At 37.7% G+C, this 19,504-nt stretch overlaps 1 protein-coding gene across 7 annotated transcripts in view; it reads right to left on the bottom strand.

The window, feature by feature from the left end:
- UNC79 (unc-79 homolog, NALCN channel complex subunit) overlaps positions 1 to 19,504 on the bottom strand; it is an 88,097-nt gene that overhangs the window by 40,290 nt on the left and 28,303 nt on the right. For 5 of the 7 annotated variants that reach the window (XR_011903743.1, XM_072338147.1, XM_072338145.1 and 2 more), the window contains 17 exons: positions 18,713 to 18,836; positions 17,955 to 18,095; positions 17,412 to 17,633; positions 16,698 to 16,925; positions 15,860 to 16,001; positions 15,379 to 15,458; positions 15,147 to 15,295; positions 13,836 to 13,993; positions 13,310 to 13,491; positions 12,668 to 12,869; positions 10,914 to 11,093; positions 9,834 to 9,899; positions 6,475 to 6,761; positions 4,246 to 4,428; positions 3,265 to 3,427; positions 1,799 to 1,951; positions 47 to 1,267 (listed from right to left, as the gene is read on the bottom strand). Coding sequence is in view for 6 of the 7 variants with exons in the window: in XM_072338147.1 (XP_072194248.1) it covers positions 47 to 1,267; positions 1,799 to 1,951; positions 3,265 to 3,427; positions 4,246 to 4,428; positions 6,475 to 6,761; positions 9,834 to 9,899; positions 10,914 to 11,093; positions 12,668 to 12,869; positions 13,310 to 13,491; positions 13,836 to 13,993; positions 15,147 to 15,295; positions 15,379 to 15,458; positions 15,860 to 16,001; positions 16,698 to 16,925; positions 17,412 to 17,633; positions 17,955 to 18,095; positions 18,713 to 18,836 (3,881 nt within the window). In the remaining variant the exon portion in view is untranslated. The remainder of the gene's footprint in view (positions 1 to 46; positions 1,268 to 1,798; positions 1,952 to 3,264; positions 3,428 to 4,245; positions 4,429 to 6,474; positions 6,762 to 9,833; positions 9,900 to 10,913; positions 11,094 to 12,667; positions 12,870 to 13,309; positions 13,492 to 13,835; positions 13,994 to 15,146; positions 15,296 to 15,378; positions 15,459 to 15,859; positions 16,002 to 16,697; positions 16,926 to 17,411; positions 17,634 to 17,954; positions 18,096 to 18,712; positions 18,837 to 19,504) is intronic. The other 2 variants (XM_072338146.1, XM_072338148.1) reach the window with 2 other exon arrangements.

Raw genomic sequence — 19,504 nt, forward strand, 5'->3', positions numbered from 1 at the left:
CTTTCACAATACACAGCAGTTAAGTTAAGACAGCAGTTGACCTCACCTGCTTCCTTCTGCTCTCCCAGCTTGTCAAGGATGTTAAAGGAAATGTCCAGGTATTCCCTCTGAATAGCACTCACAGCAATCTTCCTCTGCTTCCTCTGGCGGGGGACAATCTGAATCTTAAATTCTGATTCCTCAGTCTCCTCTTCTTGTTTTTGCTCTGTGTTTTGTTCAGTATCAGACTCCGGATTGTTACCAAGTTTATCACTTTCAGTTTGGTTTTCAGAATCCTCGGGAACTTTAATGAGAACTGTTTTAACACTGGGACTTGGAATTGCTCCACTAGGCCTAATTTCCTCCACAGTGAGTTCAGAGTTATCATCAAGGGACATTTCTGGAAGGGCAAATGACTTCTGCAGCAGATCTCTTTTCTGTTTCAGTGTTAGTGAGTTCCCAGAGGATACATCATGAAGTTCCCCAGGCTTACCTAAATCTGAAGAGTTCTTCATATCTTTGGGAGAAGTAGAAAGGATGTCCTCTATTCCTGCTGAAGTGCTGTTGCTTGTATCCTTAGAACTAAAGTCTTTGGAGCAATCTTCAATGCTGAACTGGACCAGAGGAGTTGTACTGAGGCTGAGCGCAGAGACGTTGATAGGTGTTGAGGGAGATGACACAGTGGTTTTGCCAGAGATCTCATCATTTAACTGGTTTGTTGTTTCTTCTTCATCACTCTCCACTATTCTTAGAGGAGGAAGAGGTTCAAATACTAAAGAGTCACTGTCTGAAGTGGAAAGAACTGAACGCTTTTCAGGACCTGATGTAGAGTCAGAGGACAAATCTATCAGATCTAAATCTTCCTTGGGACCAGCGGATTTAACTGGAGAGTCCACCTTCACTTCAAAGGTTTCCATGCAGTTTAACCTAACTTCTGGTATGACAGGTCTTCTTGTTTCCTGAAAACTCTCTGCAGGAGGAGGATTTTCTTGTATTTCTATATTTTCAGCTTTAGTAGAAGAATTCTGCCGAGATCGTCCATAATCACTCTGCCTGTGTATCGCGTAAGCAGCAGGGACAGGTGGTTTTTCTAAGTCACATCGATCTATGCAGGACTTCCTGCGATGCTCATCTAATGTAAACAACAGGGAGTCTGCATTCCCTATATCAAGAGATTTTTGTTTTAGAGAGCGCAGTTTTTTTTTCTGAATGCTTTCTTCTCTCACACAGCGTAGAATACTGTCTTGTAAGGCCCCCGTCTCTCTATATTCAGCCAGCTCTATTTCACCTGATCAAAACAGAGAGAGCTAATACTACCTTAGTTGGAAACTTCTGTAAGATATCTTCATCTCACAATTCACTGGCATTTCAAATACAAAACCAGTATTCATCAGAACCCTCTAAAATTTGTTTTCACCTCAGAGACAGATCGTATAGATTTTTACAAATTAAAGGAGATAAAAAACCAATAACTACAAAACAAAAACAAACAAACAAAAAAAAAAACCCTACGTATAAATAGTAGGGTTTATCCAAATTCTGTTTAACCTGGATAGATGCAACCTGCAGGCAGACTGCTTTACCTTATGCACTGGATAGAAGATTTCACAATCAAGTAACTTCTAAGGGCATTTGGTATGGCTGTGTTAGTTGTAAAAGGCAAAGGAAGAGATTAGCTACACAGACCATTTTGAAGAGGTTTCAAAATAACTTTGGATTACAGCACTGTGGACATGCACTGCAAAGAAAGGTGATAATTTGAAACTAAGAGTGGGAAATTGTATTTCTATATGAGTAAGATGAGAAAAAAAAATCATACTTCTCTGAGCATTCATCTCAACTGGTTGATATTTCACCATTTTGCTGCCACCAATTCTTTTCAGTCTTGCAAAGAATGTTTGAGATTCTTTATTGCAAGGTCCAGTTGGTGTATCATGAATGTCAGACTCATCAAAAACACTGTCTTCCTCTGCTGGACAAAGGAAAAATGTTATTAATCTTAACAGAGTGTAATTCCTTGACTGAAAAGCTGTCAAAGTGAAAAAGCCTCAGCTACGTTTTCAATTAAACTTGAAGAGTTATCTGAATTTTGGGAAAAACAAACAAACAAACAAAACAAAAAAAAAAAAAACAAAAAACACCTACAGAAAACAGCTAGAACCTCCCCATTCTTGTTACATCATGAATTCAAGTTAGAAAGAACAGAGATAGATGGAAAATGGGTTATAATGCAACAAAAGCATACCAATGCTTTTACCATTCTAAGCTGAGTTTCCTAATAACAGCACTGATCCCTTAAATGAAAGAAAACAGTAACTTTAGACACTGACTTCAGTAAATAACTGTCCATACTGCTCAGTGAGAAACTGTAAACTACAGGAGATGGGAATTAGTACGATTGCAAGGTCTGTAATAAACAAAAACAGGAAAGTGGAAAAAAAAAAAAAAAAGAACAATAATCTTGAATGGCTGGTAATAGTAATAGAATGAAATCTAAAAATATGAACTATGAAAATATCGATCCGAGTAGTAATAGTAAAGATTTGTGGTTGAACATTAGAACCTGTGGTTGGAAATAGCAGATTCCAAGGGATGAACCAGTCTTCCGCCTTTAGACATAAGTATCATACATGTTTGCATCCGAGCTACTCAACTTCAGCCCCATTTACATGGAGGAAGAAAACAGACTTTGAGTTCATCACTTCCACTTTTAAACCTCTACTATTCAGTACTATGCCATGTTATTATAAAGTAGTTTTAATACACTATTTATAACATTTGCTTTAAGATGAGATGTAATGCACTCCAGAAGGGGCTGTTTTTTATCTTATCCAACTGGACTCTTGATTCTAGACCACTAGAGCATGTATGTATAGAGCATATATATATGTTCTTGGTCAGATGAATTGTACTTCCTATATCTGAATATAGCTAGCAATAATGCAGTGAAGGGTGGTTGCAACCCTTATATATGTGTACAATTAGTTAAAATGCTCATTAAAAAAGTCAAGGACTACCTAGGTGTGGTGAGTGAACCATTCAGCCTAAGGCACCCTCTCTCCAAGATAAAAGTTAGAATGTTGTGCTATGCTTAGTCTATAAAGAAACAGTGAATTTATTTATGTTGCTATAGAGGGCTGTAGGTTGTCAGATAAATGAGACCTTGGACTTAATTCTGAGAATTATGTTGTACATTTTAGACCACATCTGTCCATTACTACAACATCTGTGATACTTCGTGGATTAAATAAATGACTATCAAATAAATGAAAGTGTTTCAAGTACCTTTTTCCTTTTCACTGTATCGGCTTATGTTACTGTTGTCACTATACAAAGGACCAGCAGTTGCATGGGGCTTGCAGCTGTGATACTGAGCATTGAGGGTATTGACTGTGATATGGATTAGGTGAAGTACAATCTTGCTGATTTCACAGTCTCTGTAGGGGTACTGTTCAGTGAAAGAGAAAAACTTCAGCTTAAATCTCAACTTTTCTTCACGGATAAACATTTAGGCAGTAAAACAGAAAAATGACAAGAATATTGTCAAGCTTCGATGCCCTTTGCCTTCCTTTGATCATACATTTCTAAACACACGGTGAGGAGCAGGACTGTTCTCAACTCTGTACAGACACTTCAATAGATTCCCTATTAAGATTTATTATATTGTTTTATTGACTTATATTACAAAACCAATTGTTCACAGTAATGTAAAAGTTCTTACCCTCCAAAGGCTGTATTTCAATTTGCATGTATCATTCATTTTTAGTGTTTCACTTCCTTGCATGCTCTGTAAAGCTGCAAGAACTTCATTAAGCATATCAAAAGTATTCACAACTATTTTCCGGTGTGTAAAAATCCCATATTTTAACAACGATCAGAAAAAGCATCACTTAACTAAAGAATAAAAGTTAATAAGCTGACTCCCCATTTAAAAGTTAGAATTTGTTTCTAAAAAACCTAAATGTTATATATGACCTTTCTAATTAGCTTTTCAGTCTTTACATAGCATTTTACAGTTTTCAAATACATATTTTTCCTTCACAGTTAACTATGGGAAAGACAACACAGATAGCAGGAATAACAGGTCAGGTAGCACAGTTGAAAGCCTAGCTACTTTGGGTTCTGAAATTAAACACAAAGAGTAAGTAAATCAGAGGTGTTCTTTGTAGTTCCTTTCATTTGCAGTACAGTTAGGTGTTCCATGCAATAAATTTCACTTTTAAGCGTAAATTATAAGATAAACAGCACCTGTTTGGGACCACTCACCTTATAGAGAATGACAAGTAAAGCCTTTAACCACATCTGCCGAATGTGAGGTTTGAGGGACCAGAGGGAGCAGCGAGGAGGCTGCTGAAAATAATGCCTTAGCTGAGGACAAGTGCAGTATTTCAACACCTGCACCACCAAAGGAAGAAGGTGTTTTCCCAGGTTGATGTTGTAGTCCATCACCTGAAAAGAATATCAACACAGGGGTTAACTCACCAAAATCAGCTCATAGGACATTTCAGTATGGAGAAGAGAAGGCTGAGAGGGGATCTCATCGCTGTTTAAACAGGTGAAGTGCAGGAGTTGAGTTGATGGGGCCAGACTCTTTTTGGTGGTAAGCAACAGTAGAACAAAGGGCAACAGGCACAAACTGCAACACAGGAAGTTCCACATTAACACAAGGAAGAAATTCTTCTGTATCAGAGCAATGGAGCATTGGAACAGGCTATCCAGAAAGGTTGTGAGTCTCCTTCTCTGAAGATATTTGAGGCCTGCCTGGATGCCTACCTGTGCAATCTGCTGTGTGATTTTTCTTTAAAGCTGTATGTCCAGAAATCAGTAGTTGAATTTCAAGGACCCACAAAATCCTTGTGTCTGCCACTGACAAAGAATGGTCATTGTACAGAAAGGTACAACAATGGAACAAACAAATCTGGCACATCCCCTAAGATCTTTCACCTTCCTGCAGTTTCAGTTTATTTGGTGCTTTAACAGGGTGCTTGTCCATCTAAACAGACACAAATGCTTCATCCACATCATCCATTTCCTTCATGTCTTCATTTTTTGGTTTTGATTTTATAACAAGAAAGGGATGGGTCCAATTTACTAACACAAACCTCATCTCTCAAGTTTCCACCTGAACAAGATGAATATAGTTCAGTCCCTACAAAATTCTCTAGTTTGATGTGTAGCTGCCTCAAATTTTACTGTTACAAGCATAGACTTAAACAGATGAATGCTACATCTATCTTTGTATGGTTACCCTGTAGAACAGATGACATATAATCACCAAATATGGTTCTTCCCTGCAGCGTGCCTTATCCTCTCAGGATGACATGCAATTATATAACACAGTTAGGAAAAAATCATCCATACAAGGAAGACAGAACTCAGCCTTAACTCAGTGCATAATGTAATGCAGATGTGTCTTAGCTGAGCAGATCCATTTTTTAAGATGTCACAGGAAGGTCTGGAATAAATAATATTGCAAACATAGAGCAGAACTCAGCCTGGGATGCAGAGCCTGACACGGCATAGCTAGGCTCTACCCCTGCTGTAATTCCCCCCTGAACACAACTGTACAACATTGCCACCATGTGGGGCAATAGTGAACTTCAAAAAGAACTGCTGCTAGAGAGGGAAAGATACATGCTTTCAAGGATAAAATGGGAAAGCAGCCATAGGGAACAAAAATCGTCCCACAGTACAAGTTAGCTTTGGTGCCTGCTACATGGAGGAAATCACAGAATAGTAAAATCTTTTGAGTTGGAAGGGACCTTTTAAAGGTCATTTACTCCAATTCCCCTGTAATGAACAAAAGCATCTACAGAAAAATCGTAGCCTACTGAAACTCCATTTCATTTCCAGTGAGGTAGGATTCAACTCAATGAAGCTTCTCAAACAGAAACCATGAATTTGGTTATCCTGAGATGTTTCACAGACAGAGGGAAAGGAAGGTAGAGGCTGATATTTAGACTGTGTTAACTGAAAATCAGATCAATATTGGTCACTGAAGTTTGGGTACCCAAACCTCAAAAACACATAGAAAAAACATGGAAGATACTGTCCAGTGATCTAAATTGCCACTGCCAGACATTCAGTATATCACAGCAGGCCTGAAACTACTTTTACACACTCCAGCTCTAAAATGAGGGATTACTCATTAACAATACACAGCAGCGACACCCCAAGACAACGAATCAGGATGCATTTGCTGCTACTCAGAATGCATTAAAACCTTCTATTTTGCCTATGAAACACCATCTGATTATGCTTCACCACAAAGAATACTCAGCAAGCATGAAACACTTTTCATCTTAGGATCGCAAACTACACTATCAGTAAGAATCAAACCTTAGAAAAACACTGCGGGGTAAGAAATTATAGCTCCCTTTACTTTGAAGATGAAGACAGAAAGCATTATTTTGGTACAAATGCAGCTGTGCTACCACCATTTCAACAGAAGGCAAAGAGAAATAGCAGAAAAAGACAATAAGTGCCTTCACCTACTTGTGCTATTCCAGCAATAAAGGCATTAAAGCAGGTGGAAACACGCATTTTTTGTGGTGCAATCATGAAGCATCCTTCCTGCTGATCATAACCAAGCAGGACATATAGATGGCGCTTGACTGTGTTGAAAGCTTTAGCACTGCTAATGTCCGACTCAGCACTGCTTTCATCCTTTGCCATGAACTTCATTAGCACAGTGATCAGCTGGTGAACGGTCTGGTGATCAATCCCAGCATCTTCCGGCAGTAAGTCTTTTATCGTATTATCATTCTCTGGGGAGGGTTGTCCTGCCAATAGAAGAGAAACATCAGTATCAGTTACTGCATAAAAGCTGCAAAAAGGGATATACAAAATCATAGAATCATAGAATCATAGAATTACTCAGGTTGGAAAAGACCTTGAAGATCATCAAGTCCAACCGCAGCCTAACCAGTAGCCTATCTCTTAAAAAACCACAAATAAAAAAATAATTAAAAATAAAAAAAATAAAAAATAATTAAAAAAAATATACCACAAATTTCTTCCAGAGTTAATTGTTCCATTTCCACATGGATAAGGTCAAAGGAGAGAAAGGCATACATTTCTGAGGGCACTGCCCCACTGTTGCCTCAGTATCATAGGAAAAAATAGAACCACCAAGTTTGGAAAAGATAACCAAGATCATCCAGTCCAACCACCAACAGCACAATAATACCTACCATGCATACCAAATTCAATTTCTCAGCTTTCCCATGTTTAACAGAGCTGTTTATCTTCCCATCATAGAATCACAGAATGACTTGGGTCAGAAGGGACCTTAAAGACAATCTAGTTCCAATTCCTGCCATGGGCATGCTGGTTACCTACTAGATTAGATGGCCTGGGTCCCTTTTTGTGCCTCTCTGCCAAGCTGAGTATTATTATACCTTTTCATTGATGTTCATTAAGAGAGACCACCACATTCTCAGCTGGTATAATTTTCTGCTTTTCCTCAGCAAAGTGTGGACATCAGTCTTTGCCAGTAGAGAATGTGTGAAATGGCAAAATGGAGATAAAGGTGTAGGCAATAAAAATAAATACTTCTCTTTTAACACTGAGTCCATATATTTCTCAAATAACTTTTGCCAAATGTAGGCATGATAATTTATTAGGTTTGACACTTTATGTAGTATGTCATAATCTAGATGACTTTTTCCCAGAGAAGTTTAAGACTTACTTCATAAATATTGAATAGAAATAATTAAACAGTAATACTCAGCACTGTGGTCATGTGAAAGACTAGAAGATATTAAGCACAAGGAAGTTGGGGTGCTGGCTCTCACTATCCAAACAGAGCAGACTTGCTGCAAATAACAGTCACCAACGGGACAAGTAGTTTTATTCCTATTTTTTAACTATAGTGTCTCCAATTAGTTTTTAGACTATTTGTCCTCAGTAGAACTCCCTAGTAACTATCTTTAGAGTTATCCTCTTCCTTCTCACTATCAGTGTAACGCCTAAATACTTCTATTTTAAAATAGTAATTTAAATGAAATGTTTCTGTATAAAAAAATGCCTTCTATGAGCAATAAAAATTATTCTGTCTGGGATAATCAAGAAAGAGAACACATAATACTATTTTGACAGCATCAAAGAGGGAAACACTAAAATTAAGTTTTTATTACATCACTGTTTTTTAGTTTGTTCTGTAAATACTGTTAACAACTAAAGTAGGTTTTGCTGAAATGTATCAAATGTATTTTCTGATGTGTGCTTAAAAGTCAAACAGTGAATAATTGTGATAAAGAAGCTGGTATGAAGCAGAATTACAAGATGGTCTATTTGTACTCATTTAATGAATAAATCCTGTCAATTATTGGAAACAGCCCTTATTGCAAGAACTGTTTAAATTGAAGCTTCTAGGACAGGACCTACAAGCAAGATTAACTCAACGTATGATCTTGTAGTTGGACTATACAAAGATTTGTTCTAGATCTAGGGGGAAAAAAAAGGATGAGTATAAAGACTAGTTCATTCAAGTGGCATACAAAAAAATAAATGCTTTTCTATAACAGATGTACAGGCTGTATTTAGGAGTTGATTCATTCCTCAGAAGATACGCTCAGTACTGCCAATGCAAAGTGTTAAAAACCATGAGTCAAACCTTCAAAAAACAAAATTAAGATTTCAGAGGACTTATGAACACTGGACAGGAGCAGAGGGACAGCCATTTGCCTTCTAGTTTTGAAGGCATCTGTGATAAGCTTGAATTACATTATCAGATTTGTTTTTACTACCTACATGCAATGCTTTATATATACCTTGTGGTGAAAACCAAATTTGCAGCTCAGGTCAGGTAAGCCTGGAAATCAGAAGCTGAAAGTCTGGAATAACAAACCATATTTAACAAAGTCACAATGGCTAACAATGCCTACTCTAAGAATGACACTTCTAATGTGACAAGTTTCTTTAAGCCCAGCCTATTGTAGGTGAATTGTATCATTAAATGAGCAACAGTCATTTGCTAATATCTCTCCTCTACACACTGTGATTTCATTTGCCCCTTCTATGAGTCTGTGACAACCTGCACACACATTCTGTAATGAACTGGTTGATTTCTAAGTCTCACTGGGCTAATAGTAGTACAACCAGTGCTAATTCTAATTCTCCTAGTCCATTACACAGCTCTTGGTCAGCAGGCACAGTGGCAAGATTCTCCTGTTTAACTCATCACCCAGTAAGGTGATCATTTCTGATTCTGAAGTTGTATTGGTTGGAAAGATTGCAAGTTCTGAAGAATTGATGTGAAAGGAAATAAATTTGCTTCCAATTGGTCAGTCTACAAAGGCTTCAGCCAGAACAAGAACTGTCAGCAAATCATAATTGTTTAAAGACTATTTACTTACTTGGACCCTGCTGAACTAACTATTCAATGTGCGCCTGACAGAAGGGCATCATCTTCACAAAGAAGATGTCAGTAAATATAAAATAATAGACTTACAATGTCTGTAAGTATACAGCAGGGAAAAGTGTAATAACTACAATCAAGAGCACTCTTCTGTCTTTTTAAAATACAGAAGTCAAAGATCAGGCTGAACATACATAACCCATAGGGCCACCATACTAAAGATATACTTGTTTTCAGAGGCAATGAAACCAGAGTATGAGGCACTGGCAGCAAAAGATGATTGCTTCTGAACAGCCTCCCTCCAGCCCTGAAGTACTGAGTGTGACAAAGGGCTGTTTTCAGTGCAAATCTAGAACAAAATAAGAAATTACAGCCTTGGGAAATATGTTGTGCCTTTTAGATAGCTTACAACTTGCACAAGGTTTTCTCAGGAGCCAGCAAGAAAGCCAGCATTCATCTCCCTGTTTCATCAAAGCACTCATTTCAAACCCACCTGGTGTTTGCTCTGGTGTTCCGCCAAGTGCTGGAGCAGACTGTTCATGTCTGGTCAAGCTCACAGCTTAAAAAAGTAAAAAACAACAAACAAAACAACAACAACAAAAAACATAACTGTTTAAGTAAGTAGTATTCGTGTCTTAAGCTTCAGCATGCATTCAGTGCTAGCATATTTATGTTCATTTGCTCATGCCGTGTTGTCAAGGCAATGAGTGTCACCACTTGAAATGTTACTCCTGTGCTCAACAGATTTTGTACACCATGTTCTGAAACTCTAGTTCTCTCCATCATTCAGTTTTTCTGGTAGAAGTGTCATCACACAGGAACACCTGTGCAGGATCAGAAACCGGTCAAGAAGGATTACGCAAGAGTCCCAAAATACAGTGTTGCCTGGTTTGAAGAAAATAAAACACATAGCACTTCACTAACACCCAAGTTTGAACATTTTGTCTGTTCCTAATTATATGGGTATGAGCAATGCAGGAGATCCAATCTGAATATAAGACAAATCCATCTTTGTAAAATTCTCTAGAAGAGTATGTTCAAGCTTTAGTTTTGCTTGGAAAAATATCTGTACATTGCTTCATAGAGGCTTAAGATTTTCTATAAACTAGGCCCTCCTATGCAAGTTGGCTGGAAGAATGTGTTGCATGGATATGATTTTATTTTATTCACAAAGGAATTCTGAAGGCATCTAACAGTACATTTGACTCATTAACAGTTGTTTTTAAAATTCCTAAGCATATGCTGCATACGCTGATGGGCAATTACAATTAATAAATTAGTAACAACTAAGTTTTTTGATAAACGTATCCATTTTAGACAGAATCACTGTGTATTAACCACAACTAAAAATTAAGGTGCACCCACAAACTAGTTTTGGAGCATTTTAAACAGAGCATAGATATAATGTTTGTCAATATTCCTCATCAAACTCACTAATAATATCTGAACACTGCCCAAATTGATCAGAAACCTAGTTTGGCTATCCTACTTGGATAAATATTGACAACTCTGTTGTGTACCCAACAATAGGATACAACCCTAAGGGAGACAAAAACATAAACAGATACTCAACGAATTTTGGTGGTTAAGGTTTCTGGAAGGGAGAGCGCTCTCTTTGACTCCACTGGTCCCTTCACACTGTCCCTCAGGGAACGCACACTCTTCTGACGATTACGTGCGAAACGAGCCCTCTTGATCTTCCACATTGCTGCATCACTGAGGTTGGCGACATTTGTCCGGACAGCAGTGATAGCTTTGCAAATGCAATTGACCAAGTTAGGATTCATTCCACAGCATGGTGAGGCACTAGTGCTGCCAAGTGTCAAATGCAACTGGGCCCCCAGTCCCACTGAAGTCAAGAAAGATTCATATGGGTCCAAGGGGTCCATCTGCAAGGAACTCATTTGCATGCTCTCATTCTGAAACCCATGAAACCCCAAAGAGTTTAACTGTGTTTTGAAGTAATGATGTCCCTTCTTTCTTCTTTCAGAGATTGGGAAAAGACTCTTGGACCAAAAATCTAAATTTCAGGCTAAAGGAATATGAGGAGCTCCCTATTTAAAACAGCAGAAATCTCATAAGTATGGATCACACTTTAGCGCAGTCTTACCAAACGTGGCATACAGTTTTTCCTCAGACTAATCTCATGTTCTGTCTACACCTAACATCCTGGATAGTTTCTCCAAAATTCTGGGAGGGTAATTATGCTTTTATAGTCTTGTTATCAGCAGTACCATTGCACATCTGAATGAAGTCACTAACTTTTCTATACTTACATCTATCGTGCATTCAAACACAAAGGTTTATTATGTAAGTGACCGAATCCAGTGACCCCATCTCTTGCACCACTTATGTCTGTCAGAAGACAGAGAGAGGCTCAAGAGAATCTTAAAAAATATCTTTTAAGTCCACATCTGCAGCTAGAGAAGATAGAAACTAGTGCTGAGATTCCCTTCTCAGGCCTCAGCCTCCTACTTTGCATCAAGCTACTCACTTACAAAAATAAAAATTCTACCTACATTCATTACATGAATGCAGTAGCAGCACCTGGGCTTTTTTAGGCCTTCATGCAAGTGGAGGAGAAGGCATTAGGCTGCTGAGGGACACATGCTGTCCAAACAGCTGTTCCCAACCTCCTTCAGGCAAATCAGATGGAAAAAGACATGCCTCCCAGTCCACTACATGATTAAGGAAGTTTTCAATTATTCAACATATTAAACAGTAATGCATGAATTATTTTTAGCTCCCACCAGTGAATGGAGGGAGGCATGGTATATTCGTCAAGAAATAAAGTATGGACAGGACAAATATTTACAAACAGTTGTGTTGATCAGTACACAAACAGATAACCAAGCACTGGCTGAGAGTTCATGTACTTCTTGTGCTGTGCCTCAGTGCATTTATTTATTAAGGACCATGCAGCTCCTACGGCTATCCCTGTACACACAATTACAGAACAGTGTCAGGCATGATGTAGGCCTTTGAGAATAGCATGCTGTTAGCATAAAAACATACACAGAAGAATGGGATAATGCAGTATGCAGTTGAGTGGCCATAGAAATAGACCAAGTTTAAAAAATTGCCAAGATTGGCAATCAAATCCTAGTGAGAATAAAATATGAATCCCAAAGGCACAATGAAATATAGCCTTGGCTGTATTGAGGCAGTCAAAAAGTGCTCACTTTGAATTATTCTCTTCTAGCCTGAAAGATTATTTAGTTTAGATAGCTTAGACAAGTGAGGCCCACACCTCTCTTAGACCCTTCCAAGCAGCTGAAATTCCAGAAGCTCATAAAAGGTGGTCAGATTGATTTGGGCTCTGCTTACTTGTTGGGAAAGGGAATTCTTTGTTGCAGTCCAGATGAAGCTGTGCTTCCAGAGACAAGGTCTCAAAGCGATTCACAAAGAACTCCCAGCTCAAAGCTGGAATATCCGCTTTTAGAAAATGAAGTAGCAAAAGCTTACTGAGAATTGTGGGCCTGTCCTTGACAACTGTGTCAAACTGGAAATCAAGGCATAGACAAAGACCCTAAGGAGGAAAAACAACAACAATAAAACAGTACTGAGATGTGAAGACTATAAGCATTTTTATTTTTATTTTTATTTTTTTTAATTATTTTTAAAGCAAAGGGATGTCAAGACTCTATTTCTGACAATTTGTATAGGATAAAGGTTTAACTCCTTTTTTGCTACTCCTTTAAATGACAACTAATGTATAAACTATCAGTGGAAAAGTTAAGTAGGTAAGGAGATAAACAAATTGTATTTAGAAAGGAGAAGTTTCAAATGTTTTGAGGAATACAAAAGCATGGGCAGATATTCTGCCCTACTACATATTTGATTCAAAAACACAAGGTTTGTTTGAAGAAGCACAAGCAATGACTGTGACACTGTACACCTGAAGCATTCCAAACACTGGGTCAAAATCCAGATTTTGTTTGAATGCATTTTTCCATATAATGAAACTACCTGTAAAGCTGGCCTCTTGATGGTGTCAAGTAATAATCCAGCTCTTGTAGCTACTGCTGGATTGACATCTTCCACAGCAGTCAGGAAACAGCAGAATGCATGAGCTAAAGAATACTTCAGTAGGTGGTTTTTTGTCACGGAGTGGATATCCAAAAATCTGCACAATACTGCCACCTTCTCCACTGTAGCAACCCCCAGAGAAAGAAAACATGAATATTAACTTAGGCAATGGTTTCTTTATGTCTTTTGTGTTTTGATTAATATACCTGTCCTAGAAATAAGCACATTTTAAAAAGTTACAACAAAAAATAGCTGGGTTATTTTAATTTTGGTTTTGTTTTGATTTTCCTGAATGCCTTGTGTTCTCCCTTGTTCTAGTGCCATTGTTTTGCACCACACTATCTCTCAAGCTCTTCAAACCAGCAAAAAGATAATCTTCCACTACATGTCTCTTCACTTACAGCAGAGAAAACTCTACCTCTTCAGGAAAGCAACAAAGATCAAACAGTATTTTTGCTAGGCGTACCTGCTTCAAACCTCATCTTCCAATCTTTGCTGTTGAAATTGCTGTTTATGATTGTCCAGAAAATGTCAGCTCCATGAGGAAGTGAAAGTGCATGAAGAACAAGTGGGACTGCCAGGGAAGAAAGCTGAGAGAACTCAGACTTCACAACTCCCCATAAGCTGGAAAGACCAAAGATATGAAGATTGTTTATAGGAGCTTTCTCTTGACATCTTTTCTTTGAAATGTCCACACTGTATTGTTAGTGGGAATGCACTTTTCATTAGAATCTCCATGAGCTGCCATAGACTTTCATGTGAACTCTACTTATTGCTTATATGTGAATAGATCTGCTTGGAAGTCTTCAACATTTTTTCTTGAAAATCCAGGTCTAGATATTCCTTATGTTAAAATACTTGAGATTTAACAAAGCTTTAACTGATTCAAGGCAAAACAGCTAGGAATGATCTATGCTGTGAATTAGCAGGAGCACATGAGCCATGTGAACTGTCCAGCCATCATGAATCATGTGCATCCACAAATCACTGTGCCGTAAAATTCTTTCTGCAAAATTTATATTTTTTTGATAAGGTTTTCCTTGTAAAAAGCCTTCTTGGGATAACATAAAAGAGAAATAACTCTGAGATTTAAGTGAATTGTAGACTCCATTTTAAATCAATTTGGGCCATCAGTATGAGAGTTGTAATACTTAGACTACATGCCCTGATTTCAACAGTGGGTTGGGTGGTCTCATATATGGTCCCTGCACAACATTTTGCTCTCTTCTTGTTGAAATGTTTCACTACCACTTTTATAGTGTTGTTATGGCCTGAAGGAGGACTCAGACAACCACTGGAATTTGAATCCTTTCTCTCTTGAAGTATAGCATGTCAAACAGATAAAGTATAGTGAACTGAGCAACACCAGAACTTGCTTCCAAGCATATGCAGGGCAATATGAAATGCTTACCAGTGTTTTACTGTATCTCAATACTTTCCCATTTCTCTGGGAGAAAATACAAACAAACAAACAAACAAACAAACAAAATTTAAAATCAAATTACTTTGTCTTTTGCCCAGCTATATGTTCACCTCTGATACAGCTAAAGATATTCAGGTACATATGGAACTGGACAATGCAGGGTATCTCAGTTCTACATGCAGCCTCATAAGGTCACATTAGATAGAATATTTATACAGCTTCTTAATCTTTCCACAGTTCTCTAACACACTTCTTTAATTTTCCCTATTAAACCTGCAAATTCTTTACAGTCACAATGAATGTACATTTGGGAATCAATTAAGTATGAAGATAAAATGGGTGATAAAAGCCTACCTTGAAATCAGCATGTGATCTTGAATATAAGCAAGAAATTGTGGATGGTCCTTTTTTGCTATATACAGGCATTCTCCATGAAGACAAAGAATCTTCAGACAGTTCAGCATGTTAAAAAGAATGTCTGGTTCTTCAAATCTTGACATTTCCTGTGTAAGCAGATGCACTACTCTCAACACAGCAAAACCACTTAAGTGAAAATTCAAGCTAAACAACAAGTAAATAATTTTACCTGCAGTATAGTGTATATGAGCTTCAAGGTAACTGGAAGTTGCTGATAACAAAATTTTCTTTCTGTATCATTCTTTATCGCTGTTAAAAATGTAAGTTACATAAACTGTTGTTAAAGTCCTCTCATTTGTGGATTCAAAGTGAAACTAAAGAATGTTAAAATAATCAGAAGCAAATTAATTCTTGCAATAGTAACACTGACATCAGTAAAGTTACAACTGCACAGAATTTGGTATCCAGTGTTTCTGTTAGTTGGTATTTTCACAAAGCCAAGATCTCTTCCAACATTTTTTGAGTCAGAAACACCTACTACTAACACAATACAGTCTTCTGTTGATATGCTGAAAGAATTAAATAGATGAGAAGGAAAGTGACTCTGTATTGTTGTTCCTGAAAAACTGCTTCAAAACCTTGTATTCTGTATGAATGAAACATTTCTTTCAAGGCCTAATGTAAATACTCAGTCTTCTCACCAAACCTACCAGTATTTTCCGTGGTCTCTGTGTGATTCCCTGGGTTTTCTCCATGTTTTGGTGCTGATTTGTCTTCCTCTTCTCCTTCAGTTCCTATAATAAACTCAGGTCTAGTATACAGAAGACTATCCTCAAGGTTATCTGTGGGCTCCTTTAAGAACATAATAAGTTAAATTCATTTCTTGATGTTTTTTCTAAATACATTAGGCCATATCTTGCAGTTATTAACATTTTGTCTGGATAAACTGAGCCCAGATGAGGCAGAGATTGTCTAGCTTCCATATAAACTTGAGTATTCAAATTATCTGCACATCTAAAATCCTGCATCAGGAACTGCATTCTGACAATAAGATCATGTTTCAGACATGGATTTAAGTGATCATACTTAATGACTGCATACTGGAGCGGAGGAGTATCCGCAGGCCTCTGGATCCACCAAACCTGTCTTCTATTCTGAGCATTTTTAACAGTCAAGCAAGAATTAAGACATTTCAAGTTGCCCCCTTCTACTCAAAATCACTAATCATTTGAAAGTATCTACTCTTAGCCTTTAAAGGAAGATGGAAAGTACTAAGTATTAATGTTTCATATTTCATTTAAAACAGTATCATAGGAATGTACTTCCAAAGTGGGCAGCATTGACAAGGAGAAGAGTTCACACTGAAGGAATACTGCACCTTCCCTGTGTCCTCTGAATAAATTCAACCTTAGGAGATTTTAAATTCAGTGGCATTTTTGCTTCAACTTCCTGAATGTTCCACACCAAAGGTCAGTGCAGCTTTGATCCCTTGTGCACAATGTAATGAGCATAATGAAGAGGAGCTTCAGCATGCCCACTTGTACTTACCACTAGCCTGATTTCTTCTTTTGGAGCAAGCTGTTCCAGCAGCTCAAAACCCAGCTGGTAACACAGAATGCTGGACTGACACAGACCACATTCAACTGCTTTTTCATCTTTCTGACATGTGTGAGAACCACCCCAGGGTGCCTGGAACACATTGTTTATGATGGATATTATATCTTTTGAAATGCTATTCTCTAAGCCCAAAGTGACACCATCATCCTGGAGTTCCATCTGAAAAAGTAAAAAGAGTAAGGATTTAAAATTTCTTTAGAAACCAAAGCACTAAATGTTATTTTGAAGGTAAATAAATAATTTTAAGCACAGAACCCATTAACATTACTTGGAGGCAGTTACTCAAAACAGTTGGATCTCAATTCTCAGTGTATAACTTTAGCTAACCAAAAATTATGCATCTAATCTAAGCCTGTCAACAAACTTCTTCCAGCCTGTAGAAAAAGCACACCTCCAAAGGAAAGCTCATTTTACTCATATGAGATATCCAACATAATGTGAATGTGTCTACCTTCTCTTCACTGACCATGAACCCTTACCTCTTATATGGGTAAAGGCACATGAAAGCTGTAGTAAAATTTAAATGCCTTATATTTTGTCATAGTCCCTCATCAGAAAGAGCCTTGATACAGGATTAGAGAGAAAAAAAAAGTAACTACAGAACTTAGGTGTCCCTTAATATGGATATTTTTCTTCCATGAGTACCTGCTTCAAGATGAGGTCGAACATCAAAATGAAGCAATTAAGATTCATTTCATCATCCTCACAGTCAAAGTCAATTGCCTTTCCACTAGGATGCCCAAAGTTCTTGAAGGGACTGTGAAAAGGACTACGTATAGGACTTCGAAATGGGCTCTGGAATGGACTTGGGAAAGGACTCAGCATGTTGTGCTGAACTCTGCGCCCAGGATCAGAAGCAACGCTTACCTGAAAACATATAAAGTAAACATGCTCACATGGATACTAAGCATATAAAAAAATCTTATTCTAAATGAGACTAGGGAAAAAGTTTTTCATCAGAGTTCTCTCCTCCCTACCTGCATTGTCTTTACACTGAACACGTGACAGTGAGGTATTAACTGAAGAAGTCATGTCAATTTTCTTTCACTCTCAAAATCTGTATCGGAGTTCCAAACAAATGTTGTCATATTGAAAAATGACTTTAACTCTTCACGTGTTCTATTAAGATAACAGTTCTAAGCAGTAAGTAAATAAATAAATAAACCATGCAGGAGAAATAACCATTACCCTCCGAGCTGCAACATTTCCTGCCAGTTCACTGACTCTAGATTTTCTTTGATTTGCTAATTCCTTCACAGAATTAACTCCATCAGAAAACATGCTGATCAGTAACTGAAGAGGAACAACAATGTCAAGTTCAGATAACACCTGAGGAAAGACAATAAGTAAAAAAAACCAACAACATAAGATTCAAGATTGATCAAAAATATCAACTACTCTATAAACATATTTATCACATGATCCTCAGATCTGCAAGTTGCACGCATTTATTTTTGGAATACAATGAAGTGAGCTGTGAATTTAGGTTTCTATTCAAATCAAGGCAAAACAGAACTGCCAAAAAAAGTATATTTTCAAAATATTTGATCACATGGTGCTTGGTGAACATTGAGATCAGTTTTATGCACAAAATGGTTATGTGAAGCTGTTCCACAAAATGTTTCTGCGAAGCAAAAATAGTAAATAGTTATTCATACAAATATTTTTAATGTCTTGATTATTACCTAAAATAGAATTCCTGTATTTATTCTAAGAATTCAGACACACTGCCTATAGATGCCAGTATACTGACAGAACTGGCTATCTGCATATCTCTGGGAATATCATCACCTACTTCGTCAACTAGTATGAGTTCATCTGAACTTGTCATAACTGTTACTAGGAGGAAGATAAATCTACAAGATTCCTACTTTACTTGAAAATTCTGGATACACGATTACTCGGGTAAAATGGTCTTTGCTTACTTATTAAAAGAAGACACTTACATGCAGCCAAAGCAATGCTTGCTCTTGCACAGAGGCTGGATACCCTGTGAATCGACAGCTGATGAAGCCAAACATCTCTTCCATGGAGAAAGGCAGAGGGCAAAGTTCAATGTCAAACATTTTGCTGAAAAGTAGGACAAAAGTAGAGCATTGCTGAGTTATTATGACATGTTGTCATAGCAAGGTATAACAGAAGACTAGTAGAAAGGCAATCTCACAATTAGCACTTGCGATGCTTCTGGAATCTTACTGCCATCCTCATTCTCCAGAGGAGTTGAGCTACACTACTGAAGCCACCCATTCTGATTGAGTCTTATTGAATAATTGAATGGCTTGGGTTGGAAGGGATCTTAAGACCACGTAGTTCCAACTCCCCTGTTGTGGGTAGGTTTGCCACCCTCTACACTAGGATCAGGCTGCCTGTGGCCCCATCCAGCCTGGCCTTGAAACACCTCCACAACTTCTCAGGGCAAGCTGTTCTAGTTCCTCAGCACAGTGAATTTAGTGATGCACTTTAAGAATTTGCATCATATATTATGCCCAGTTTGATTTCAATATTCAATGCATAGAAAAATATCTCACCACTCCACCATTTCTTATTCTCACTAAACATGTTTTCATCAGTCTGTACAAATATAAACTTATATACTTATAAAGTTAGTGTCAGAGCCAGACAATGTGAAATTTTGCTGTCAACGGCATACAGCTAATATACAATTGCGACTCCAACAGTCACCATTCTTATTCTGGTACTTTCTTTGTTCAGCAGCAGTAGATAGCAGTTAAATCAAC

This window comes from Excalfactoria chinensis, chromosome 5, assembly GCF_039878825.1.
Source record: "Excalfactoria chinensis isolate bCotChi1 chromosome 5, bCotChi1.hap2, whole genome shotgun sequence".
NCBI classification, from domain to species: Eukaryota; Metazoa; Chordata; class Aves; order Galliformes; family Phasianidae; genus Excalfactoria; species Excalfactoria chinensis.